At 36.1% G+C, this 27,770-nt stretch overlaps 2 protein-coding genes across 6 annotated transcripts in view; one reads left to right on the forward strand and one right to left on the reverse strand.

Moving 5' to 3' along the window:
• On the reverse strand, positions 1 to 27,607 carry LOC138710353 (myogenesis-regulating glycosidase-like). 3 transcript variants are annotated; one of them, XM_069841187.1, is made up of 5 exons: positions 27,348 to 27,606; positions 15,109 to 15,246; positions 9,017 to 10,464; positions 4,095 to 4,251; positions 1 to 237 (listed from the first exon to the last, which is right to left on the reverse strand). In XM_069841187.1, the coding sequence occupies exons 1-5, from the start codon at positions 27,457 to 27,459 to the stop codon at positions 47 to 49; spliced, it is 2,046 nt and encodes a 681-aa protein (XP_069697288.1). In that variant the 5' UTR covers positions 27,460 to 27,606; the 3' UTR covers positions 1 to 46. The 3 variants fall into 3 exon arrangements, with proteins under 3 accessions (XP_069697288.1, XP_069697289.1, XP_069697290.1); XM_069841188.1 differs by lacking the exon at positions 27,348 to 27,606 and adding an exon at positions 23,241 to 23,274; XM_069841189.1 differs by lacking the exon at positions 15,109 to 15,246 and having other exon boundaries at positions 27,348 to 27,607.
• LOC138710351 (probable ATP-dependent RNA helicase DHX34) overlaps positions 1 to 27,770 on the forward strand; it is a 142,482-nt gene that overhangs the window by 88,239 nt on the left and 26,473 nt on the right. For 2 of the 3 annotated variants that reach the window (XR_011335217.1, XM_069841185.1), the window contains one exon: positions 4,004 to 4,357. The exons of the other annotated variant lie outside the window; for it this stretch is intronic. The gene's annotated coding sequence lies outside the window, so the exon portion shown is untranslated. Of the gene's footprint in view, positions 1 to 4,003; positions 4,358 to 27,770 lie in introns of those variants that run through there. 3 annotated transcript variants of the gene reach the window in all.

Genomic DNA, 27,770 nt, shown 5'->3' on the forward strand with positions numbered 1-27,770 from the left:
TTTGCTAGTAAGTATATAATTTTATTGGCGTCATTTAAGTACACTCTCAGGACACACGTGTGAAATATGCCAGTTCGTCTAGCTGCACTGTGTAGTTGAGCAGCCAGCGCTTGCCAGAGTGGAGAATGTCTGGGTGGAGTTCGTCCCTCCACCTTCCCGCAGGCAGGTAGATGTCCCTATGACGTGCACCCTCGTCCAGCACAGGCGCCACCAGGATATCCTCACCGAGAAGGAATTCTACAAAACATGACAGGTTCAAATCAGCTAACAAGTAGGAAACAACTGATCTGTACGCGAATCACAAAATTTCGTTTTGCTTCTCTGAATCGAAATCTGGTTAGACTTTGTGACGCTTTACTTTTTAGTTTAGAATGTTGCAACTTGTATTAAGGAGGCAGTGTAGCATGTCTGAATAGCGGACTGTTCAACCAAATCACAGAGGATTTTACAATGTACATCAGATTTATTTATTTATTTATTTATTTATTCTGGTGTAGTTAAGGCCATCAGGCCTTCTCTTCCACAACACCAGGAATACAAATACAATAATAGAAATAAACAGAGAAAACAAAATACACTATATACAAAGTAAAGCTACACAATAAATAAAGAGAGAGAGAAAAAAACACTATAAACAAAGTAAAGCCACACAAAAATATACACAGGTTGCAGTCACACAAACTTTAAACGAGTGATTAAGTATCATAATTAATTGTATCCTAACTAATTAACTAACATAAATAAGAAACTTGCAATTTTAATCTAGATTAAAAAAGAAAAAGAAAAAAAACACAAATCAATACTTCTAGCAATACCTAAAAACATTAAGACAAAATTTTCCAATTTAATTTTGAATTGTGATAAAGTCCAGCAGTCCCTGACGTCATTAGGTAACGAATTCCAGAGGCGAGGTATTTCTACAGTATAGGAAGATGAGTATAAAGACGTTCAATGATGAGGGATAGAAAGAAGTGCTTGATGCCGGTTTCAAAGAGTTGTAAGAAATTGAAAGCGCGATAACAGATAATTCGGAGTAGAAGTATGTATGATTCTAAACAGAAGAGACAGTGAATGTATTGTTCTTCGTTCCTTCAGACGCACCCATGAAAGTAACTGGAGGGAAGGCGTTATATGGTCAAATTTACGAGTACTGCAGATGAATCGTATGCACACATTATGAACACGTTGTAGTCTCTCAGCTAAGAGTGAAGGTTGTATAAGATCATGGGTGTTCATAAGTGGGGGGACCAAGTGGGATCTGAGCCCCCTCCAACTCTGGTTTTTTTGTTGATTTATTTATATGAAAAATTAAATTTTGTAGTCTATGTTGGAATTGCCTATAAATTACTACTAAGAACATTAGATTTCATTGTTTTACGTAGCAGTTATTTTGTAGAAGAGAAAAAAAATATTGGACTTGGAAAAGAGATCTTTAGAAACATTTTCTAAAAGCAAGACAACTCTGCAGTTCGTGTTTTCTGATAAATACTAGTATTAAAGTTGTACAATCCAATAAAATTGTACAATCCAATTCAATTTGAAACTCTGACAGAGTTACTCTGTTTTTCACCCTTTCTATACATGGATTTCATTTTTAAAATCTAAAATACTTTATTATTTTCATTTTATTACAAAGCCATTACTTTAGTTATGTAGAAATGGATTTGGAACACTTCAAAATCTGTGCTTCAGTGGCTGAACATGATAATATCTTTGAAAAATATTGGAGTGCAAGAGGTCAAATGACTTTATTCGAGAATCTCTGCAACTGTGTGGAACGTTTAAATGGTTGATGGCTGTGTGATTTCAAATAATCGTAGATCACCGGTTGATGAGATTCATCTTAGCAGAATCATAAAACAAAGAACGTGAATTTTTAATACATATCGTAACCAATGCAAGAAAAAAATACAGCTCAAAGCCTCTGGTAATATCTTGAACGTAATACATATATGATGATATTAAAACTTCATTTATTTTTCCTATTATGATATATTGTGGGTTGCATCTGCACGCTTCCGCTAAGATGCATAGATTATTACAGAAATGCTAACAGATATTTTTTCTGAATAGATGTCCACTTAAACATTGCATGTAAAAAGACGTGCAATTCAGTAGGAGAAATGGAAATGTAATTAAATTTACAGTTCTTTTTTTTTATTTAAACTGAAAATTTCATTATAGTGGTATTCATTGAACTGTAAATTTCGTTAGTTTGGCGTTCGTTTTACTCATTAGTGGCATTTCATTATACTAGGGTTACCAATTATCAGGGCTTTAAAAATTTTATGATGACTCACCAGTCAGGCAAAAATTTCACTAGTCAGCAGGGTTGAACTACAGAAACACAATTAAAAAAATCTGAATTTTTCTCACTCGTTATGTAAAAATGCTCACTTTGTTATGCCCCAGGGCTAAAGAACGCCCTGTAGCATGATTTCCTGTGGAGTATTAAATTTGAAACAGGAACAGTGTCAGCGGAATACATGGTCTTAAGATGCTTAGCCAGCATTATAGAATCTTGTTGGGCATGTGATAAATCACTGCCTACAATAAAGTATTCTTACGCCTCAGATCATTGCTGGACTAATCACATTGGTCCAGTAGAACAAAGCATGCATTTTAATTGGTTAAAATTATATCACGCATTGTTTGAACTATTTTCTTGCGCGTAGTCTCATTATAGCGACTTATCACTATAATGCACTGAATCAAATTAAATATAAGAGATGTTTGATTAAGACGACATCTGTAAGTATGTGAAATCAAAAGTGCTTTTAAGCCCATCTCACCTGGTGAATGGCGTGGTCGGCACCCCGGGCGGGAAACGGATAACGAAACATAAAAGGTGTTGGTGAGGAGATTCTGGGTTAGTTGAGATTGACGGAGGGCGTTAATCGGGTCGTTTTTTGGTAAAGAAGAGACGGTAGCGTGATGGCATCGGCGGCAGAAAACGAAATACCTTGTAAGTAGCTTTGTTTGTACATTTTGTAAATATATAATAAATCAAGTAGAGTTTACAATATTGCAATCATTTCAGACTAAGTTTAGTAATCATGTAGTTATCCTATAGTATCCTGAGAGCTCCAGCTCTTCCAATAAAATCGTTTCCATTGTTGAGTAAAATGGTGGTGAGCAAACAAGTGCCTTTTTCAAGCCCTACCATTTTTTATTATTTTTTTGTGGAAAATAAGGGAGATAATAGAATCGATAAAATTTCACTTACAGTACTGATACGGTTTTATACAAAGAATTGACATCACTTTACATTGTAAATGCACAGTATGATAATTTAGAATATGAAGAAGACAGTTTATTAAGAAAAATTTTAAGATCTGACACGTCTGTGATTGTGAACAGTCACATGTATTACATACATCTTTAGCATATTTTAATGTTCTGGTTAGGTAAAATTTATCTAATAATCTTCTATCACTATTGTATGTTAATTTGTTAAAAGAAAATTTCATCTCATTGACAGGCTCCAAACTGATAAATCATTCCCGTTACAATTGAACCAGTTTGAAGCAAAGCGGTGTAAATGCACTGAAGTTACTTCCGAGAAAATGTGATTAAAAGTCACTAAGCTTTCGTAAATTCCGTGAAGTTTTAATTTTAAATGTTAATGTGTGATGTGGTTAAAAGATATATCCCTTTACCACTGAAATTTTAAATGCTTTAGTTTATCCTGGATGCACTTAAATAATTTTTTTAGAAATGTCACTTACACTCCTTTGCTTCTAACTGCCTCAATTATAAATTTGAGCTTTTAAGTAAAAATTAAAAAAATATATAAAAAAAGCAATTTAATACTAATTCTTAGTAATTGTCACTTTATATGCTACAAAGAATGCAAGAGCAGAAGCTAAAAAGAGTATGGGAGACAGGAGATCGTAATGACATCCCAGAAAATAAAACGAATTGGAAACCCTAACAAAATAAGCTCTGGATGTAAGTTAAATGTTAAACAGCGACTAATGAAAAATGTTGTTTCGTGTTTCAGATACGTACGTCTTTCTATATAAGATCAACATTGCTGACATGTACGGAACGTGACACACGATGTTATGTGAGTGAGTGAGAAGGAGACTTACCTGAATCAATTTTCAGAGCTACTTCGTCAGTGGGGTCGAGCCACCATAGAGGAAGGTTGATTGGTGTGCTGTCCGCAACCTTCTTCTTGGCAAGCTCCAGTATTGTGTCAGAATACTGATAGTGTAGAGAAGTGAACTTCTTTGCTATTTCTACTGTCTGAAATAGGATTCATTCATAATATTAAATAACAATACACGTTGAAAATGCCATCCCACAGTTCAGCAGCAGGAAGACTTGAATAAATCTGTTTCTGGAATTGTTACTGTAAGTTGTCAGTCAGTTCCATCACTAGCTTTGTCTCCAGCTAATTTTAACCATCCAGCATCCTGTCACAATTTCAGATATTCCACAGAAGTGTTGGTTGGCTGTTTGATTTCTAATCTCGAATGAGAATAGAGTCATTAGGTGGCGTAAATAAAAAAGTACTAGCAGTATTAAATACTAGTACTAGCAATTACTGCTAGTTCATACTTAAATCCACTAGCATTTTCTTAATTTGTTGAATAATCGTTTACTAGTATTTATCAGTTAGAACTGGATGTACTTCAGAAACTACTTCCTATTCAACTGTACAAACCAGAGTCCTGCAGGATAACCCACAGCTCAGCACTGCCAGTCTGCATGCGTCAGCAGCCCAGTCCACTCAAAACCAACACTGCTTGACGCAGCCACTTCCTAGCCCATCACACTGGACTTCGAAGCCCACAGTAGCCCACCGCACTGCTCAGCACTGCACTGACATCAACCCACCAGCTAATTGCATTCTACTGCTTTCCTGGTTGTGCTTTCGCTTGGCATGTGACATGAGCATACAGTTGCCTGCATACCGGACACATTATGAAAGTAAATTATTTTCTACTGCTGTTGAACATAGATTTAAAAACTGTTCCTATGTTTTTTTTTTTTTTTTTTTAATTTCCATCCGACTCTTTTATTTTAATCTCTCCAGCAGCGATTTTCTCCTTCACCACTTTTTCTCTAGAGAAAGTGTATTTTAGAATGCCTTCTTTCATGGCCGTTGTCTGTGATGAAGGTTTTCTGGGCTGAAATGCCGTGGTCTACCATTCTACCAGTAGACCATGGAATCTCAGTCCGGAAAACCTTCATCACAGAGACTGTATTTTCTTTGCGATGCACCATTACTTCGACTCATCTTGAAAAACAGAAATCAAAAACTGTTGTTGTTGTCTAGTGCCTTGCATTTGGCAATGAAGCCATTAGCAGTCGTGTTTTCCAATACTTTTGAACTGTAGTTTCTTCTGATCTTAATGCTTCACAGGTCTTCAAGTGGTCTTCATTCATTTCTGCTGGATCGTTACACAGGACACATATGGGTGAAGCTGAGATACCTATTCTGTAGAGATGACTTGCTAGACAGTCATGATTTGTCAATAGTCTGAAGGCTGCAACTGCTGTTTTCCTTGGTCTCTGGGGGATTATATCTGGGTTGGAAAGTAGTGTAATCCATTTTTTGTCTTTAGCATTTGATTCTATTTCTTGTAGGTATGAATGAGAAAATTTTGTAGTGATCAAGCGTTTTATTGAGGAATATGAGAAATTAAAGTTAGACTTTTGTTTTATTGTTGTGCCTTTCTTTGCAAGTGTGTCTGCGGTTTCATTCCCCATGACTCCACAGTGTGCTGGAATCCATTGGAAATGGACAATCTTATTAACTTTTTGGAGTTGTGGGGTGTAAGGGGTAGTGATGCGCCTCCTATAGCCTCTCCTACCCAATTCCCAACCTCAACCTGCCTGTGGTACACCCTGCTTTTAACAGATGAGGATCTGGGGACCGAGTCACAGCGGTATAACTGTTTCATCTAAAATGGAGGAAATGCCATTTACATATCTGCTGGCCTATCACAGCACAACAGTGTCCCTCAGCGGCACATGAGGGAAAGGTCGGTGGATCTAAATAACATCTATTTAGTCCTCCCGGCTAGGTCCGAAGGACCGTTGACCAACGACAGGTGCGGTCCCCCTCGCATAATGGGAGTTTAAGTCGGGTGATGTAACTGCCACATTGTAAAAACTGGTGCCTGTTAAGAAAACAGTTACATGAAAGCCACAACATACATGAATATGAGTCCTAAAGATAAATATTCCGGAGTTAAAACTGTCCCCCAATCAGATCTCCGGGTGGGGACATCTTTAGGCAAATCTCACCATACCAATTCCAATACTTTAAGAAATCAAAAACTAAAAAAAGAAAAAAAAGTTTGAAACAGTTGCTGATTGTTGATCGAATTGCACACACAAGCACAAGCCTGCGCAAACTCAATTTATAAGTAACTGACAGAAGCAGAAACTTGGGTTCGATGCCTTGATACAAGCCCACCACACAAAACTGCTCCGCAAGCAATCTGCCCCAACCCGTGCGGTGATGTCACATTGTGAAGCCCAGTGCTGTGCAGTGTGGAAACAGCCTATGGGCTGGGCCATGTGCAGGTCTCTGGTGCAAACTACATATAGTGGACCATGATTTTTTGCAATTATCAACACTGATTACTTAAAATTGGCCATGATTTTTAAAACAATCAACAGTGTTTATGAGATTTATATAACCAATTTTTTATTTAAAAAATTTTAACAATAGCTTAGCTATTTTGAGTTGACGAAAAGTGAAGTACCATCCGCCATTAGTGAAAAAAAAGTTTTTTGAGTGACAATTTAATGAATTTCAGTTATTCAGCATGAGTTCTGACTCAGAAAATAGTGCAAGTAATGAGAATGTTACTCAGCTTGGATTTGCCAGAATATTGTTGTGTGGTGAACACCAATATCTTTAGCAACAACAATTCGATAGCCAGGATCTCTTAAAAATCTAAGAAAAATTCCCATCTTCTGTTTGTTGATTAAGACATCCCTTCGTGTTTAATTACTTTCTTCCAAGAAGTAATTCTCTGCAACAAGTATGGGCACCCATTCTTGGACACGTGGTGAAACAAAAAATGGCATAATTTCAAATGCTTACTGTACCAATATCAGCCACAGCCGAATGCTAATGTTGTTAGTAGTTAGGCCATGAACCAATGTAACTTGTGACGACACTTCCCCTCACTATGGGCATGAGGGCGCCGAAGTTATTGTATAAAATTAGCTGTGGCAAACATCTCTCCCAGTAATATAGGCTATCAGCATCAAGAGCAGCTACAAACCTATGCGGCCATTCGTTTGACTCGTAATCGCGAGTTGTGCAATATTATAGTGAAAAATTTGTTGTGAGCTGGGATTAATTTCGGAATGTTGCTTCATATAAAGAGAAAATATATTGCATGCCCTTCATTAATGAATTACTTCTCATCATATACCTGTACTCTCCATTTTTAAAAACATCCAAACCAACACAATTCATGTTGAATCTTTCGTACACTACTTTTAACACTTGAATATAAATAATTAATTAAATGGCGATCTTACTCGTGTTAATTACGTAAGCATGTGCGGCTTACAGCTGTTTCGGTGCTACTTGACACCATCCTCAGAGCCTTCTGTGTCTCGGCGTCATCTCAACTTCGCTGCCTGTTGTGTGGGTGCGTTCGTGTGATGAAGAGTGAGTCAAATAGTGTGTGTGTGTGTTCTGAAATTGATCTGTGTGTTGAGAATTTGATTAGGGTGTGTTTTAGTGTGTCTGTATATTTCATATTGTTCTAGTGTGTTGAGTTTTTGGTTTTTTGGGTTGTATGTGTAGGATTTCCATGTCTGTATTTGTTACTGTATGTGTTCGGCATATGTAGATGTATTGTGTCCTCTGGTTATTGTTTTAATGTGTTCTTTGTAGCGAGTTTGGAATGATCTGCCTTTCTGTCCAATGTAGAAACTGTCGCAACTATTGCATGTGAGTTTGTATACGCCTGTGTGGTTGTATTTATTTGTTTGTGTTGTTTGTGTGTTGAGATGTCTTTGTAGTGTGTTTTCTGTTCTGTTTGCTATGTTGTATTTCTGTTTTCTGAATGAGGATGCTATCTTGTGTGTGTTTTTGTTTTCGTATGTTAGTGTGATGTATTTCTTGTGTTCTTATGTTTGTGTTGTGTTTTGTTTGTTTTTGTGTTTGTTAAGTTTTTGTTTTGTCTTCCTTATGATGTTGTCTATTATGTTTGGGTTGTAACCATTTTCTTGTGCTATGTATTTGATTGTGTTCACTTCTTCATTGTAGTGTTGTTGGCTCATGGGTATGTTGAGTAATCTATGTACCATTGTCCCGAATGCAGCATGTTTGTGTTGTGTGGGGTGATTAGATGTGTTGTGTATATGTGTGGTGGTGGTGGTTGGTTTTCAGTATATTTTAAAGGTGTGTTTGTTGTCAACTTTTGTTATGGTGATGTCTAAGAAATTTATGGAAATCCTACACATACAACCCAAAAACCAAAAACTCAACACACTAGAACAATATGAAATATACCGACATACTAAAAACACACCCTAATCAAATTCTCAACACACAGATCAATTTCAGAACACACACATTATTTGACTCAACTCTTCATCACCCACACAACAGGCAACGAAGTTGAGATGATGCCGAGACACGGAAGGCTCCGTGGATAGTGTCAAGTAGCACCGAAACAGCTGTAAGCCACCAATGCTTACATAATTAACACGAGTAAGATCGCCATTTAATCAATTATTTACCAACACAATTATTGTAGTTTCATTCCTGAAACTGGGTGATGTATTCTACATCCAGTGTAGGCCTTTCCTTGAACTGGCACAGACTTTTCTTATTAATTTATTATTTGAGAAAATGATATAAAACTTAATTTTAATAACTTATATCCACTTGAAAGTAATATTTAAACTTTGGCCAAGAACTAATTGCAATTAAATGTATCCCGTACATTTATTTACATCAGGGGTGGTAGTTAAAATAGATAACAGAGGCTATATGTTCACTAGAAGTATTTACATAAAGGCAACTCACCTCTGTGTCGTAGTCCCACGGAACGTAAGAGAACTGTATAGTGGGCATGAATGTGTTTGCTTGAAGCCATCGAATAAACAACTCTTTGGTAGGTTGATTGCTGTATCCATTGCCTCCCACCATGTCAGGCATCACGAAGGAGTACCCCACCATGTTCATGGCCAGCAGTGTGGTGACCAAGGCCTTCAGTCCATTCTCGATGCTCCAGGTGGAAGACTTATCTGACATGCGCACAAATATGGGTTCCCCTTGATTCCTATGCACTACTCGTACTTCGGCCAGCCGTGTGGTGCTCACATTTGCAACTGTCTGCACGTAGCGGGTGGTGAACACATTGGGCTGCAGGCGCACGGGGGCATTTAGTCTGCCCACCAAAGGGGCCCCTGGCAGGTAAGCGGCCTCTCCTGCATCATATTTAAATGCGTCGATACCGTACCTCATGCTGAGGTTCTTCAGCCGGCCTGTCCACCACGTGACTGCATCAGCATTGGTGAAGTTGAGGACTCCGCCAAGGCCATCCCACCACATTGTGAGCGTGCGTTTCATATCTGGAGTCATTGCTAGGTACCTATTCTGGATTGCCACTGCGTGTGCGGGGCAGAATATGTTGATGAAGGGATGAGTCCACAAGGTGACTCGAAACCCCTTCTGCTTCAAGGACTGAACTAGTGACTTTGGATCACTAAATGTCGCGTTAAAAAACTCCGCAGAGCCGTAGCATGTCTCCCAGTTGTCGTCGATCTCCAACTGGCTGTTGTTGAAGCCATAGTTCACAATCTGCTGAGCAAAGTTAGTAACGATGAACGTGTTGATTAATCTCTTATACCGCGCCCACGTGGACCAGATGGGATGGCGGAACATCCTCTCATCGGGAATGTCACGCGGACGAGGCAGGAAGCTCTGTGTGGCGTGCATGTGTGTGGCAACTGGATCACTGCCCGAACACAGGTAGAACTTGAGGCTCACCTTTTCTGTATCATCAGGGAGATACGGTGGCTGTATCATACTGGTGAGGCACAGGTGAGAGTCGTTCTGCGATATGAATAGAGGGACATCTGGTGGCACGAAGATGGCACTCCCTGATGATGTGAGCCAGTACGGCTCCACCACGCCCTCATTTCCATCAATCCCCGTGACGTAGGCCGACTCGGATTTATTGTTCTTCTGTGACGGCCAGTACTGAGTGCTGGTGACAGCACCACCGTACAGTTGAATGCCCTGCAGGTCAAAGCACGCGACAATTCGCTTGTCTGCTGGGACTGTGATGACATTTTCGTGGCAAGGGATGGTGCGCGAGAGCTCCTTCACGTGTAGTACAGCTTGAGGGCGTCCAGTTCTGTCTTCTAACCACTTCAAACACAAGTCCAGTTCTTCACTGGCACACACACTAGGGTTTCCGAGATCTTCTGAGAAGATAATGTCTATTTTTGACAGAAGTCTCCCATTACCTGAAAAAAAGGGGAAGAATCATTTCATTGTACAAAAGTGTTGTTTTCTAGTAACATCAGACAGCTTAGAGCATTGTTATCTCAGTAACAACAGCTAGGCTTCCACAGGGCACGAATGATTATGCAATCCGAGCACTGCAGGAAGGGATATGTAGCCCCTCATTATTGCCTCCGCTTGAATTCGGAAATAATTGTTCTGGTGAACATAACTTTCCTTTTTGCAATTCATTTTGAATAATTTTTCAGAAAAGTCTATGATATACAATACTAAGATTTATTATCAGTCAATGACTTTACTTTCTATATGTGTAAGGTACAAGTCCTTTTATTACATAATTTAATACTGTATTAACGTTTTTGTCGGTCATGCAGACATCATCAGATACAACTTTTTATACTGTAATATCATCCCTAAATAAGTACATGTGCCTCTGTGATCAAAAATACAATATACATTGATAAACATAAAACATATTAAAATCAACATGGTTTGGGAACATCAATACTTCATTTCTCATGTAAATGTGTCCTTATCGTCAATTACTTAAAAAAACAATGTGTAATTACAATACATATATAGAAAATTTGCAGGTCTTCACTATATAAAAATCTAAAACTGAAGGAATTCATGTAAAATACTATGTGAAGAGAGGCTTACAATCATTAACCTTTGTCTGTCTAATTTGCTTATATCCATATTCTTGTTATTCAGTTTTCTATGTCAGAAAGATGTATATACACAATTAATATATGTGTTGAGATTGTACGTTGAAGCCTTAATTCATAAAAAATTGTTAATGATGAAATTTACAACAGATGATATGTTTCTGTATTAGGTTGTCTTTTGATGTTAATTGACGATATGAACTTGAGTGTACACTATGACCGACTATAATCTACAATCTAGGATAGAAGTGATAACGTTAGTAATTAAACTAAATAGACAGAATCGAAATTTATTGTCAAAATACGTGTTTATTAAAGATAACTAGATCATAATATTGTGACTGAAATCATATTAAGAAAAATTTTGAAATTGACTGATAATAAATCTTTGTATTGTATAACTTTTCTTGTTTGCTGTGAGTTATGAACTATTTGTTAAAAAAAATGGAGGACAGACTTAATACTTTAGCTATTTTTAACGTGAGTCAGAACTGTTGGGACCATTGAAATATGGTGATCTAATAAATACATTTTCACTCAGAAGTCAAGATATCAAAAATTATAATTTAGATATTTTGGACATAGCACATTCTAAGCCACGTAACTGAATTGCTACACATGTATGTCTATTATGATGGCACTTGATTACTTAATTATGTAAGGAATGCATATTTATCTGCATAATGCTTAAGTATTCAACGAATATCACTTCTGTTGACGTTGTACAAAATTTTGTCCAATATTCTTTTCAGAAGATTAATTCCATATGTAGATGAAATTATTGGGGATCATCAGTGTGGTTTTAGGCGTAATAGATCGACTATTGATCAGATTTTTTGTATTTGGCAGATATTGGAGAAAAAATGGGACTATAAGGGTATAGTACATCAGTTATTCATAGATTTCAAAAAGGCGTATGACTCGGTTAAAAGAGAAGTTTTATATAATATTCTTATTGAATTTGGTATTCCCAAGAAACTAGTTCGATTAATTAAAATGTGTCTTAGTGAAACTTACAGCAGAGTCCGTATAGGCCAGTTTCTAACTGATGTTTTTCCAATTCATTGCGGGCTAAAGCAGGGAGATGCACTTTCACCTTTACTTTTTAACTTCGCTCTAGAACATGCCATTAGGAAAGTTCAGGATAACAGAGAGGGTTTGGAATTGAATGGGTTACATCAGCTTCTTGTCTATGCGGATGACGTGAATATGTTAGGAAAAAATCCACAAACGATTACGAAAAACGCGGAAATTCTACTTGAAGCAAGTAAAGCGATAGGTTTGGAAGTAAATCCCGAAAAGACTAAATATATGATTATGTCTCGAGATCAGAATATTGTACGAAATGGATCTATAAAAATTGGAGATTTATCCTTCGAAGAGGTGGAAAAATTCAAATATCTTGGAGCAACAGTAACAAATATAAATGACACTCGGGAGGAAATAAAACGCAGAATAAATATGGGAAATGTCTGTTATTATTCGGTTGTGAAGCTTCCCCAAAGGTCTTTTTGCCTCTGGCCTCCCAACTAACACTCTATATACATTTCTGGATTCGTCCATACGTGCTACATGCCCTGCCCATCTCAAACGTCTGGATTTAATGTTCCTAATTATGTCAGGTGAAGAATACAATGCGTGCAATTCTTTGTTGTGTAACTTTCTCCATTCTCCTGCAACTTCACCCATCTTAGCCCCAAATATTTTCCTAAGAACCTTATTCTCAAACACCCTTAATCTATGTTCTTCTCTCAAAGTGAGAGTCCAAGTTTCACAACCATAAAGAACAACCATTAATATAACTGTTTTATAAATTCTAACTTTAAGATTTTTTGACAGCAGATTGGGTGATAAAAGCTTCTCAACCGAATAATAACAGGCATTTCCCATATTTATTCTGTGTCTAACAATAACATGTATGTAAACTGTCTTATTTATGTCAGTAATAAGTTTTCTGGATTATCCAGATTTTCGATCATAAGGATTGTGCTCGGTCCTGTTTTAGCTGGAAAAATGGGGTTTCACTGTATTTGCAGCAAATACGGTATATGGTACAAGAAGTGTTCTCTTCATACTGTACAGACAGATCTCAATTGTCAGTAAACAGTTCGGCAGCAGTTTAATTAAATTGTTCTGTGAGTTTTCTACTTTCTCCGTGTTGATATGTTACATTTGGACAGTTAGAAGGCTGCAGCTGTCAGACGAAAGTGCCAAGGATTTTTATCACGTGAAAAATACAGCTCAGAATCCTTTTGTTCCAAAAACCTGGTATGCAGGTGTTGTAAGTCGTGTGACAGTATAGTCAAGCCGTGATGCTAGCATGACTCACAGGATGTGTCGTGAACGATATATAATCTCAAGGACGAATTGATATGACACAAAGGAAGAGAAAGATAGATAGATAATATAGATGGCTGACGTCATATTCATGTAGGCCTACTATAAAAGCATAAATGATTTATTTTTTTATATGGCTATTGCGACTTTTTTAAATTAACACCACAGTTTGATACAGCCTAAGATGTGTGGAAATCTTTGACTTTTGTTAATTTTAATATTCCGTATATTATATAATAATTATAATGTTTATGCACTTCTATTATGTGAAACCAGAGTTTGTACATACGATACATACTTATTATTATTATTATTATTATTATTATTATTATTATTATTATTATTATTATTATTATGACTAATGGCTTTGTTGCCAAACGTCTACGTATTTGAACAACGACAACAACTCTGTATTATACAGCATATACAGTACCGGCAGTGCTGTCATGGAGGCCATACATCCAGGGACGTCGCTACGGGGGTGCGAAAGAGTGCGCGAGCACCCCATAAAAAATCGGAGCACCCCTTTCCACACCCCAAAGGGCAATTTATTAAAAAAAATACTAGGCATAAGTTATTTTGAAGCACAAAAACAAACAAGCAATTTCTTGAATGTGAAAAAACTACGTCCCTTAGTGTATCGTTATGGATGTGAATAATAATAATAATAATAATAATAATAATAATAATAATAATAATACATAGTAATATTAATAAACAGATGTATAATATTCGCAGAAGTGCATGAGAGAACATTTAGAATTTTTGGTGAAACGAGCGTTGAGGGACTTCCGCCGATTTTAGCAAGACTTCTGACTTCTGTTGTATTCAGATAATTATAAAATACGATAATTTGGTCCAGGGGGCATCCGTTTTTGGTGCAAAGATAATTCGTTTGGCGTGTTTCTTAATTGAAATTAACCTAAGTGGGTCTGTGTCTATTCCAAAATCGGCAGAAGTCCCTCAACGCTCGTTTAACCGAATTTTTTATGTACCACATTTTTACAGCTCGCACCTCATTTTTAAATCTCGCACCCCATGCGCACCCCCCTTGCTCTAATCCTGGTGACGTCACTGCATACATCGTATGGGAACCTACAATTTTTTAAATTAATAGTATGGGGAAAGAAAATTTTGTCTGTATGGAGCCATACAGTATATGGGTGCCTAAGTTTTGTACACTGAGATCTGTACAGATCTTAGATCATCTCTTGCTGTTCCTAATATATTTTGTTTGATGTTCATAAACAAAAATTGTCCCCTCTGCAGCATTATATGAAATAATGGTTGGAAAACAAGAAGTGCTGCAAATACACACTCCAATATCCGAGACAAGTGTGCATCTACGGTAGTGCTACATTGTGTATTCTTTAAATCAAGTTTATTGTACAATTAAAATGTAAAGCAAAACAATTTCTTTACTTTTTTTAAACACTTTTTCTGATATAATTTATATTAGTGTCAAGCAAATTTACTTGTGAAGTATTGCCCCATTTTTTGTGGAATGGTCCCCCTGGAGACTAGTGCGAGTAACAGACATTCGATTCAGCAACTGCTTTTTTGATGTTCTTTTGAAAGTTAACAAATTTTTGTTGACCTGACAAGATCTGAATTTACTACGTATACCTAGGAATCAGTTACCATGGTATGTGGACCACAAGGACACGGATGCCGAGGACCTGGTCGCCAAGAGCTTGAAATTGGTTTGTGGGACTTGCGACTCTGTCAGCAGGATGCGAACTCCCAGTAGCATCAGCAGAGCCCCGAACACGATCAAGGCTGTGGATAAAACGACGCCTTTATTATGTTACACATTTTGAAAGAGAATCAAAATAATCTCATTTTAAAGTCTGAATCATTTAGATATATATATTTCAAGGACATTTCTCGGGTGTTAGCTCCTTTCCCTTACATTCATTGTTAGAACACACCAGTGGCGGCTGATTGACTGAGGCAAGTGAGGCCGGGCCTCAGTCACTTGGCTTAACTGAAATCAAATTTTGTGTTTTTATATAAGGTATTAGTTATTTGAATGAAGCATATATCGCTGTAGAAGTATTTGAAAACTTTGATGTATATAGACCTGTTTTGCAGTAAAATTTGTTCCTGAGGCCGGGATCGCTCGTGCCGGGTCTGGCTTGTGATGTATATAGACCTGTTTTGCAGTAAAATTTGTTCCTGAGGCCAGAATCGTTCGTGCTGGGTTTGGCTTAATGCATTTCATGTCCTTTCGCGGGCTTTGAGTTTACGCTTAAAACGTTGTAGCTGAGGCACAATTCGGCTGGCCTGGTCAGGTTTCACTCCTCCCATCCATGGGCCGGCCTCAAGGGTAGAGTGGGGTGGGAATAGCAGTGGTGACTTGTCTTCCTAACGAGGGCATAAATAACAAAATTCCAGCTCTTTGGCAGGCAGAAACCCACTCGAGATTCTCTCCCCTTATGTCTCAGTTTATGACATAAGCGAGGGTGTTGTACGATTGTACTTCGTAGTATATACAGTAGTGAATGTGGGCCAATGTTGTTACGTATTTCGGGAAAATATAAACAGAAACAAATGAGAGAAATAATGCTGGTGAAGTTAATTCAGTGTTAGAGTGTCCTTTTTCGAGAAGAAATAATACTAAAAGAAAGGAAGTTTTAAATAAAGAGAGAGACTACCGAGATACCTACGACATCGCTGATAATTTTTCTGACACATAAGCTTAACACGCGAGTTTCTATTGCATCCTGGTATGGACAACATAAATGGTTATGTGGTAATGTGATGCAAAATAAACTTCTCTTGGCCTTGTTTGTTGCTGTCAAAGGAAAAAAATAAAAAGAAAAGAAAGAAAGGGGAATTTCAACACATAATATGGGATGCTTCATCACACTGAAACAATCACTGAAACTCAGAGCATAACAGCTTATTTGGTGAGTGAAATTATTATTTTTCATTGATAGTAATAAGAATAGACTAATAATAGTAATAATAATAATAATAATAATAATAATAACAACAATAATACAGTAATAGGCTAATGATATTAATATAATAACAATAATAACTAATATCATAAACAAACATTTCCTATCGGAGGCACTTAAACTAGTTGCATCTGGCCTCACCGAGGAATTTGATCACCGGCCGCTACTGGAACACACTGTTGTCAAAAATAGAAAACATTAAGATACTCTATTTCAATTCTCGTCCAATGGATCACACCCCACAATAATGATGATGATGATGATGATGATGATTATGATGATGGTTATGATGTTGTGTAGAATGATTATATTATTAATGCTGCTACTTCTACCATCAAAGAGAGTTTTACTTTGGCATAAGCTAAAAATAGTTTCTGGCGACTGTTTATTAGCATAGTACTGTTGTTTGTTTACGTTTTTACACTATGGTACATATCTGACATCTACATAATACAACTCCCTGACTAAAATTTTTTCAAGTTATTCCGCTATTTTTTTTTTATCTCTTAAAAGTACCGGTAGCTATTTCCTCATAACAAGCAAAATGAAGGTAAAAAAAAAAAAAAAAAGACAATCATACAACTTTCATGTGCAGTTCTGCAAGCTATTATGTGAAAAATCTTTTCATAATTTTCATACGAGCGTCTTAATTACCATTATAGGCAAGTTTCATACGACTTTTTCTGCTCGACCATATTTCTAACTTGAAATTATTCATAAGTATTCAAGTTATGGTTATGTAAGTGAGGAATGGAACGGACCTGAATTGTGAGATGTGCGCAGACGCGAACGTATTGATTTTTTCCGAGGCACGAATGTCATTGACCTTGATATAATCTAGAGAATAACATGAAAATTAGTCTTGATATAACCTGGAAATTGATTTAGAATAATTGAAAAATGAGATGACAAATTGAATTTATTTGAATATTATTTACAATTAACGCTAATTATTATAGTAACAGAACATAACCTTCTGCGACAGTATTGGATTTCCAGCCTCCGTGACTTTTCGCTAATTGTCTTTCGATTGCAATCCGAGAATAATCGATAATTGCGGTTTTATAATAGTACAATGCTGATTTGTCATTGGCTGAACAACTGAATTATAGTGAATAGGTGTACTTTAATGAGGTGCATTAAAGGGCTACACCAGGTGTATAATTATTACATTTCGGCATGGTCGAGCATAAAATATTTTTGGTCAGGGCCATTTTAGGTTACATTGTTTTATTTGTTTCAGATTTAACAATATTTCAATTTTTGCGAGTTCTCTTCTTTGGAACGAATGTTCGGAATATGGCTTCTCTAATAATAATTATATCCGAGAAATTAAAAGAAAAGTCGAACTCAAACTTCAGTCAACTATAGCACAAAAGCATTGGCAGTAGGTAGGCGTAGTATTAGCAGCTTTATCTTGCCTGGCATTAGAGGCAGGCCTATGTTTAATGCTATAAGAAGTAACAACAAAGTAACAGAGGGAAATTGTGCAAAATGTTTTAAAGTGGCAACAAGAAAAATAAGCCCACACTACTGAAGAAACAGGAAACTGGACTAGTTAGTTAATCACATCGTGAAACTTTAAAAATTGATGAGTCTGATTTGAGACCTTTATTCTCTAATGTCGTACAAGCCAGGAGTGTTCCACTCCGCTCCGGCACTGTGTTCGAAGGTGGAGCGGAGCTCCGGCACTGATTTGGAATTTTAAAATCTGTTTTGATATCACAATACTTTCCCAGCTAACGATATCTTAGTTAATGTCAGAATATTTAGTGATTATATTTTCTGTGCTTCCTTTAGAAAATCGGAACAAGTTCGGAAGTAGAGGGTCGCGAGACCACTATAAGTGACAGGACAACCACCAAACTAAACTTTAGTGCGCCTGCGCGAAATGATCACATTCCTAATTCACTTTCGTTTCGTATCGTATTTCGTTAGTTTTCACGTCTTTGTACGATACAGAAGATTGTCTACGGTGTTACTTACCGAAATGTGTTGTGTTTGTTTCCCAGTTATTTTACGAAGTCAATTTTAAACAGTTAATTTACTGCCTATAACGTGACTAAAAGACTGCTTGAAACTTTTGTTTTTATCTATTGTCCTTCAAAATATGTAACAAAATAAACATAGACAAGAAACGTTAACTTCTTTCTTTTCTCGTGTCATTGCTGTTACTAGTGGAGTTACAAAAGCTTCCTCTCCTGGTATTGTTAATATCTCAAGCCCATCGCTTCTATTTGAAGAACCTAGTAATTCAACCAGAGATACTGTTATAAAACATACAGTTCCAGTATGACTGCGAAGAATATTCAACGTCATAAAGATCAAAATAGTGAAAGCCAAAAAGTCGGCCTGCAAAGTGAGTGGCCGAATGTATGGAATGAAGAAAATACTGTATGTGGTGAAGAAAAAATGAAGCTTATCCGTGGATTGAGTGTAAGCAATGTAAGCTAGGCTGTAAGTGTGTCATGAAGTAACTACATTAGGTGCATTAAAAAAAGAGTGTATTTCTGTATCTAATGAATGGCGCTCATATTCAGTAAATTACTACGGATCGAACTGATCAGATCAGATCAGAAAAAAATTATTGAACACAAGAAATCCAGTGCTCATAATATAGCACAAAAAATTATTCATATGTCTGAAAAGCAATCAATTGAAAATGTTGGCGAATAAACGAGTGCAGCCCACCTGAAGCAACAAAAGCGAAATTTAGATCAGCTTATTACATTGCGCAGAATGATCACCCTTACAGTGACCATTTCGGTTTACTTGAGCTTCAGAAGCTAAATGGAGTAGATATTGATTGGTGTTGCCTTGCATTCTCCTTACAGTCTTACTTTATGGCATTTCTTTCTTTGTCTTATGTTTTTTTTGCATCAAAATCTTCCCCTTCCCCAAAAAGTTAAAAAGCATAAAGAGCTCCAGCACTGTAAAGTTTGGGACTACAACCCTGGTACAAACATTAAAAAATCTAAAAGTGGGTGTGGCCTGGAAACTGGAAAGGTGACAGCTCTGGATTTCATACTTAAAAAAAATCCTTCGAAACGAAAGAATGTGCCACCTGAGGAAATTGTTATTCCTTCCATCCAGAATCAAACAAGCTGTGCATCGCTACTGAAGGAAAGCCCGTCTGAGAAATTTCACTCATATTTTGAAAATTGCTGCAGTTCTGATGAACACGTTGGTTTATTTAATACCCTACCAGTACTACAAATTGTATTTGTTTATTTATTTACTTTGGTGTTAAGGCTATCAGGCATTCTCTTCCATACCACCAGAAATGTAAAATACAACTAGGTACAAGAAAAAGGGTACCGGTACATCATCATCATCATCATCAGGGAAAGGATTTATATGTAAATACATATTTACTTATAAAGCTAATATAATTTATATTTTGCATTATCTTTATGTTTCACAATGTGTAGGGTTGAAAAATCCTACTTTTATTTTCCATATTTTTCCATATTTTAGAGTTTAGTACATATTTTCGTTAATTTCCATATATTTTCCATATTTCATATAAAACAGTCCATATTATATTAGGTTTAACAATAAAACAAAACAAAATTCCATTAACTTTTAAAAATACATTTCAACAATAGAGATTTAAACACATGTTCAGTAATCCCTTTAACATCAGAGTTATTTGAAAATTAGCAGTCCTATCAACAATGGGAAAGTAAGTTACAAAACTGTATTAATTTAATTTAAAATTTTTAACAGACTTCAGTTGTGCAGCTCAACAGTTAAATGCCAGTCAGAGTACACATAGGTTCAGTTTTGTAAATCATACTATAAAGACGGTAAATATGCCAAAAGTACGTCATTCAGTCAATTTAAAATCAAAACTAACAAGTTACATTTCAGAATTTAAAGAAGATGGTTTATCAACTGACAATAAAATATTATTTTGTAATTTGTGTCAGTGTGCAGTATCATCTACACAAAAGTTCCTGGTGCAACAACACATTACAACTAGTAAACATCAGGCCAACAAACAACTAAATTCCAAGCAGAGACAATTGTTTTTAACAACATCGAATGTAAGATCTGAGTTTAACATCGACCTGTGCCGTTCTCTCATCTCTGCTGATATTCCTCTCTACAAACTAAAGAATAAGGTCTTCAGGGAATTCCTTGAAAAATATACTCAACATACAATCCCGGATGAGTCAACACTTAGGAAGACGTATGCTCCATCCATCTACGATGAGACAATACAGAAGATAAGAGATGAAATTAAAGATAGTTCAATTTGGGTTTCCATTGATGAGACTCCCGACAAAGAAGGTAGACTTGTTGGTAATGTAGTTATCGGTTTGTTAAGTGAACAATATTCTGAACGAATTCTTTTACATTGTGATGTTCTAGAAAAGTGCAATAACAAAACTATAGTTAAACTGTTCAACGAAGCTATGGGTATCCTGTGGCCAAAGGGTATTATGTACGATAATGTGTTATTCTTTATTAGCGATGCTGCCCCTTATATGGTCAAAGCTGGACAAGCATTATCTGTTGTATATCCTAAATTGACTCATTTTACTTGTGTGGCGCATGCATTTCATCGTGTGGCAGAAGTGGTCAGAGACAATTTCCCTAAAGTAGATTTGTTGATTTCATCAGTGAAAAAAGTATTTCTCAAAGCTCCCAGTAGAGTTAACGTGTTGAAAGAAATGTACCCTGAAATTCCATTGCCACCAAAGCCAATTTTAACTAGATGGGGTACATGGCTAGAAGCAGTTGAATATTATGCCGAACATATAGACTCTATTAACAATGTTCTCCTTGCATTGGACTCTGAAGATGCAGTCTCAATTGATACTGCGAAAACAGTTACCTGTGACATAAGTGTGAAGAATGACTTAGCTCACATTCAGCATACATTTTCATGCATCATAAAAACGCTCAAAAGTCTCCAAAATAGGCACCTTTCACTATCTGAAAGTTTTGAAATTATAAATAGTACTGTGGAACAACTGAATCGTGGTAGAGGTAAAGTTGCAGATGCAGTAAGAGCTAAGGTGGACACTGTACTTTCAAAAAACCCTGGATATGAAGAACTACAAAAGGTTGTTGCTGTGATGAGTGGTGAATCAACAGTGAAGATTAACTTGGACTTATCCCCAGCAGACATTGTGAAATTGAATTATATACCAGTTACTTCTTGTGACGTCGAACGCTCTTTTAGTCAGTATAAATCTATCCTCAGAGACAATAGAAGAAGATTCACTTTTCAGCACTTGAAAGAAATGTTTGTAACCTATTGTTATGGTAACAGACAATAAAAATTGTGTTTTGTTGAAACTACATTGGAAGATAAGGTACGTCCATTATATTTTTTGTTTAGTTTGATTAAAATGTACCAATATTTAACGTACATAGTCATTTTTTTATAATTTTAAGTCCATATTTAATTCCATATTTTGGTAAAAATCCATATTTAATTCCATATTTTGGTAAAAATAACTACATATATATTTACGTATTTCATATATTTTTAGTCCATATAAATCCGTTCCCTGATCATCATCATCATGATCATGAAGAAATTCTCTCATTGTTCTTTACGAATCATTAATTGAATGGGAAATATAAGCAAGTTTTGAAAATTGCTCATAAAGACAGGTGCGTGCAACGATCATCCGATCTCCCAAATTGCAGCTGATGAAACACTCAAGGAAATATTGCGCTTAAATAAACTCTCAGTAGTTCACACGGCTCTGATTTGGCATTGCTTTAAACTGCATTCATAGTGTAGTGTAGTCTATGTTACAGTTTGGAAAGAGCTTCGTGAGAAAACAGTACCGGTACCTACCTACGCAATACAGTATATTCTGCAAATTGTGGGGTTGCGCTAATCTGTATCAGCCCTCTCCAAGATTGTACGAACTGTTCAACATTCGTTAAGGAATTAATTAGGCCTATGCATTTTCTGAGCCATATGATAATTTACTATTCTTATAAAATATGGCGTGGAAGAACTACCAACTCTACCTCTGCCCCCTCCACGTCCCACATCCCAAAATTTGTTTCGGAGACATTATTTTTCATTTGTACACTGTTCGCTAGATATTGTAAGAATAAAGTCTATGTACATAAGTACCGATACCTTTATCTCTATACACGTCCCTTTTCATATGCATGCATACAAGTTATCAGGTTATTACCATCTCATCTGTCTTCTATAGCTTTCCCAAACAAATACGAGTATACACATTTTGTTTGGTCACGAATACATATTTCATAATGGTAGTTTAATTCCGGCATCTGTTTAAAACAAATATTTTATAAAGACAAATTTTATCCTCATGTCTGTGTGAACACTGATAACATAATATTTGATCGAAATCAAAATAACAACTTTTCTGAGAATGCGCCCATTTAATATTTCTCTATAAATCTTACAAGTATCACACTGGTATCTCGAACAACTGATAGCATTTTCCCTCCTGATACCAAATGTTTTTTGTTGCTTACATTATTATGATTGCACATAATAGTCATTCATACAGCTCTAGTTTTGTAAGAACAAGTCCATGAATTATAATTGTTATTTACAGTAAATGAAGATTGTGGAAGACATACTATAAGTACTATGCGAAGTAGGCTACCAATCGGACGAATTTGACCGATGGTTTCGACAAGAAGATATTTTTTAATTGTTGTGCTAAGTCTTTTCCCTTTAGTATTTGCATCCTCTAAATTCAAAACCCTCTAAAGACCATTTTGTTCATTATTGAGTTATGTTCACATACTGCTTGCTAACAAGGGAAGTATCACACCCTGCATGCCGAAACCTACCTCGAAACTTTGGTGACATAACCGATGTGCTACGAGAAGATCACGTGCAAAACATTAGCTACCTGTTTCCACTGCAAGGCCCCGAAATCGAAGCTGGAATCCTTCTGTGGCCAGACGATAACGCGGCGCAGCTGGACATCCCTGCCTCACTGGCGAGCGGAGTGGAGTGCGTGTGTGAAATGGAGTAAACTCTCTCGCGTCCCATCTTCTCAATGGAGTATAAACAAGAGACAGAAGTGACTGGCAACGATTGAATGTTTAAAACACAATTCTTTTCGGCACCATGCACAACGAATAAACACTTCATTGTCACACTGATCTTGACTCACGTACGTCTGTTCGCTGCTGATTGCCACCCACCGCTCCACTGGCTTGCACACAGGAAGAGCTGTCCATTCCAACTAGTAGCGAATAGTATCCACTTCCCTATTACTTACATGCAAAATTCCGGGGTTTATTTCGGGGCCTTGTAGTGGAAACAGGCAACTAATATTTTTCACGTGGCCTTCTCATAGTACATCGGTTATGTCACCAAAGTTTCGAGATAAGTTTCGGTGATACTTCCCTTGTAAGAATTTATTGTAATGATTTATATAGTTTGAATTTAAAAAGCCACTGAATTTAAAGCAAAAGGTTCGTTAAAAGTCACTGTTAGATTGAAAATTTCTTCTATTTGCCACCAGTTACTGTCCAAATCCTTTAATTTGTGAAACTGGATATAGGGGACTTTGAATCTATAGGATTCATGTGCACGCACGCAAACACACGTACGTTCTCGTAACTGTTTTACTATATCTTTTATTTCTTTGTGTCAAAGACTAAATATAATAAGTTTATGTTTTTATTCGTAACGAGTGAACAAATAAACACTTTCATTTTTATTCTTTGAGTAGTAAAAATTCGTTCCCATTCACCCCATATTACGGTATTTGTTTATAGAGCTCCAGTATTTTATTGTATCAGCAACAATATATTATTTTGTTATGTCTGCCACAACATTTACAGTAAGGGCATTTTTATGTAAAACAAAATATGATTTTCTTTAATGTTTCCGATTTTTATTCTCTGCTATTCATTTTCCATAGTACGAGTATATTGCCATGGGTTGGAAACATTTATACAGGTAAACTTTTGTTTTTTGGTCAATTATTATTCGTATTTGTTATAGTGAAGAAAGACGGTACCGGTAATTAAAATAATGGGGGGCCACTCCATGAAAATGCGACATTTTCACGAAAAAAATCTCACGAATCTCTGCTAGTTATATGTCATTTCTTTCGTTATGTTCCGAATTTTTTTAATCTGACAACACTGATTGTGTAACGACACGTATGTGGGAGAAAAAGCACAAAAAAGTCTGTGGTTTAAGAGCGCGAAATTATCTATTAGAAATCACTTATTTGAATGCACATTTACGGGAAATAAATCATTTCTTCTTTATGATAAGTTCAATTAACAATGAAGTGCTGACCTTTGTTAATAATAATTATAATGCATAGAAACCATAATACAATGATTATTTCGTTTATTATTATTACAAAGAAAGGTTAAGAGTTCGTGTTTCACGCTAAAATGGACATTTGTTTATATTTCTTCAAAACCATTTCATTTTTTAATGTTTCATAAATGTAAAAGTCAGACACATCACATAACAGTCAACTTCTTACATGAACAACATTTTGATTTATGTACAAATTCTACAAGAAAAACACGTGACACACGTAACACAATGACTGTGACACACGAACAAAAATGTTATGTTCATGTGTCACTAAAGTTTATCCTAAAATCCAGTTACAATTTTTGTTGTTATTGGAAGTCTTCACGCCTAAACATAATTAGCAGTGGGATTTCAAATACTTATTGTTGATTTATAATTGTGAGTTGTGCGCACACGCACCTGTGAGTTTTTTTAATGTGCGTATACTGTAGGTTAAACACTTTTGAAAACATGTGTTTCATAACTGTTGTAAGGGGGAAAGGAATTGACCACGCTACCCCATTATCTCCTGGCCTAGATGCCTCGTAAGTGGTACCTTCCTGGTATCATTTGTGAGATTCACATCCTGTCTTCAGACATTTGACTAAACAACAATTGTTGTAAAAATATAGTGTGTAGACCTAAAATTCGTATGAAACATTTAATTTATATCTAAAGTTCCTATAAAATATTATTTATTTATAATTTAATTCTTTGAATTAAAAACTTACAAAAATAGGTTTATGTTAATTTATTTCATATAAAAAAAACAAGCTTATACAGTACATTCTTATGGTAAAAGGTAGAGGTAGCCACCATATTACGCTTATGTATAAATGAATTGGTGTAATTATTTGCACATTAGGTCCTAAATGGTACTGAATTTCTGATATTAAATTAAAATTGTTTTATTTAATAACATTAATTAACTTACCCTAGGTAACATTTAGCAATTCTAAAAGATAGCCTTTTTAATCTATATTAGTTGTTCTATTGATATCATAAATATTAAATAATATATTTACACATTTTGAACATTTTTTGATAGTATTTTCAAGAACTTAAGTTGGGCTGATTACCTGGTTGGGTTTTTTCCGAGGTTTTCTCAACCGTGAGGCGAATGTCAGGTAATCTATGGCGAATCCTCGGTCTCATCTCGCCAAATACAATATTTTATTTCTTAATGGCACTGTTATTTATTTATTTTTTAAGTTTGTGATTTAGCAGTTACATGTATTACACAAATGTCTTACTTGTTTAGAAAACAACTGAATGCATTTATGTCATTTGGCACAATAATATGATAATATGAACATTTTCCATTTTAGTAATAAATCTAGTGGCAAGAAAATGTTCGTTTGTCACATCATATAATATTTGATATATTTTTATTATTAATTACTTCTTTCCATAAAGAATTTTTGTTTATATTTAGGAATGCTTATGTTAAAAGGCAGTAATGTCTTTTACATGAACTACTAAGTATTTAATTAAATATCCTGCGAAGATCATAGTAACTTCGAAAATGTTACTTGTGTCACTATGGAATGACCGATGGGGCTTGCTTATTTTTATTTTTCCAAGAATTATTGTAACTCCACACCTGTGGAGTAACGGTTAGCGCGTCTGGCTGCGAAACCAGGTGGCCCGGGTTCGATTCCCGGTCGGGACAAGTTACCTGGTTGAGGTTTTTTCCGGGATTTTCCCCTAACCCAATATGAGCAAATGCTTTTGGTGTTGGACCCCGGACTCATTTCACCGGCATTATCACCTTCATCCCATTCAGACGCTAAAAACCAAAGATGTTGATAAAGCGTCGTAAAATAACCTACTAAAAAAAAAAAAAAAAGAAAGAAATGTGACATTTCTGTGAAATATATCCAATGTATTTGTGAAAGTTAGTAATCTTTATAGGCATACATAATTTGAGGTTGGAATACCGAATTTCTTTCATTGACACTGAAATTAGCAGGAAAAGTCAAATTATTCCACCACAATACTAATAATCATAGATACTGTATAGGGCTATACATGAAATGGGAACCATTCTACTATTTTTTGGATCTTCTCTTACTCTCTTTTAATTCACTAATATGAGTAAACATGGAAAACACTTTGATCTTAATTTAGGGTGCTACTGTATAAATGTAATTACAGGAAGTGCTCAGTATATACCGTACTGATGTTATTTTTTATTTAAAACTGCAATTAAAATGTGTGCATTTTAGGAAAAGGGCAGGACGTGGGTGAGGTAACTGGAAGACTACTTACACACATTATTTGAACAGTTAGGTTATCAGCCGGTAACTTACTTATTTTTGGAAAGGACCTTACAAGATATTAAATATAGTGCACCTCCTTGCATATTATGTAAGAAGTGCTACCCTGTCGGGATTATCACGTGACATAACACAGTTGTGATCATACTTGTGAAATGTAAATACACAATAATGTGCAAGCTATCGATAATGCGAAATGTGTAATGTGATACGGCGTCTGTAATGCAATAAACCAGCACGATGTGATTTTGTCCTTTAACACATGTAAGAACTGCAATTGAATTAACAGTTTGCTGTTATTCACATCGCCTACGTTACCACGTCACGGGATGGAAGTGATGAACTAACCTGCCCAAGCGTAAAGAACGATGCAAGGCCATAGTTGGAGTTGCCGAGAATGATTGTCCTCGTCGTTGCTTCTCACAAGGATGAATTCGTCTGACGCTAGTTTTCTGGTCATGCTGTTTGGGCGTGGTCCAACGTTATCCTGTCATCATTTTCCATCGTCGGCTTCCGCGCTTGTGATGAAATCCACTCCGACTGTGCTTCATATCTAATCGATGTTTCTGAGTCGGCCTGTTCCAGCTCTATACATACACGGACATACACAACACGGAGACTCCGCCTCTTATTGCGTACCTTGTTACGTCATTCGCGCGTAAATTTAAACGTGCGAAAATGGACTAGTGTAGAGTTCCCATAATCTGAGTGAAGAAAAAAGGGGCACAGAGAATGATTTGACTTTTATTACGCCTGGAAAACCGCTATTCA

Source organism: Periplaneta americana, chromosome 12 (genome assembly GCF_040183065.1).
Source record: "Periplaneta americana isolate PAMFEO1 chromosome 12, P.americana_PAMFEO1_priV1, whole genome shotgun sequence".
In the NCBI taxonomy this organism is placed as follows: Eukaryota; Metazoa; Arthropoda; class Insecta; order Blattodea; family Blattidae; genus Periplaneta; species Periplaneta americana.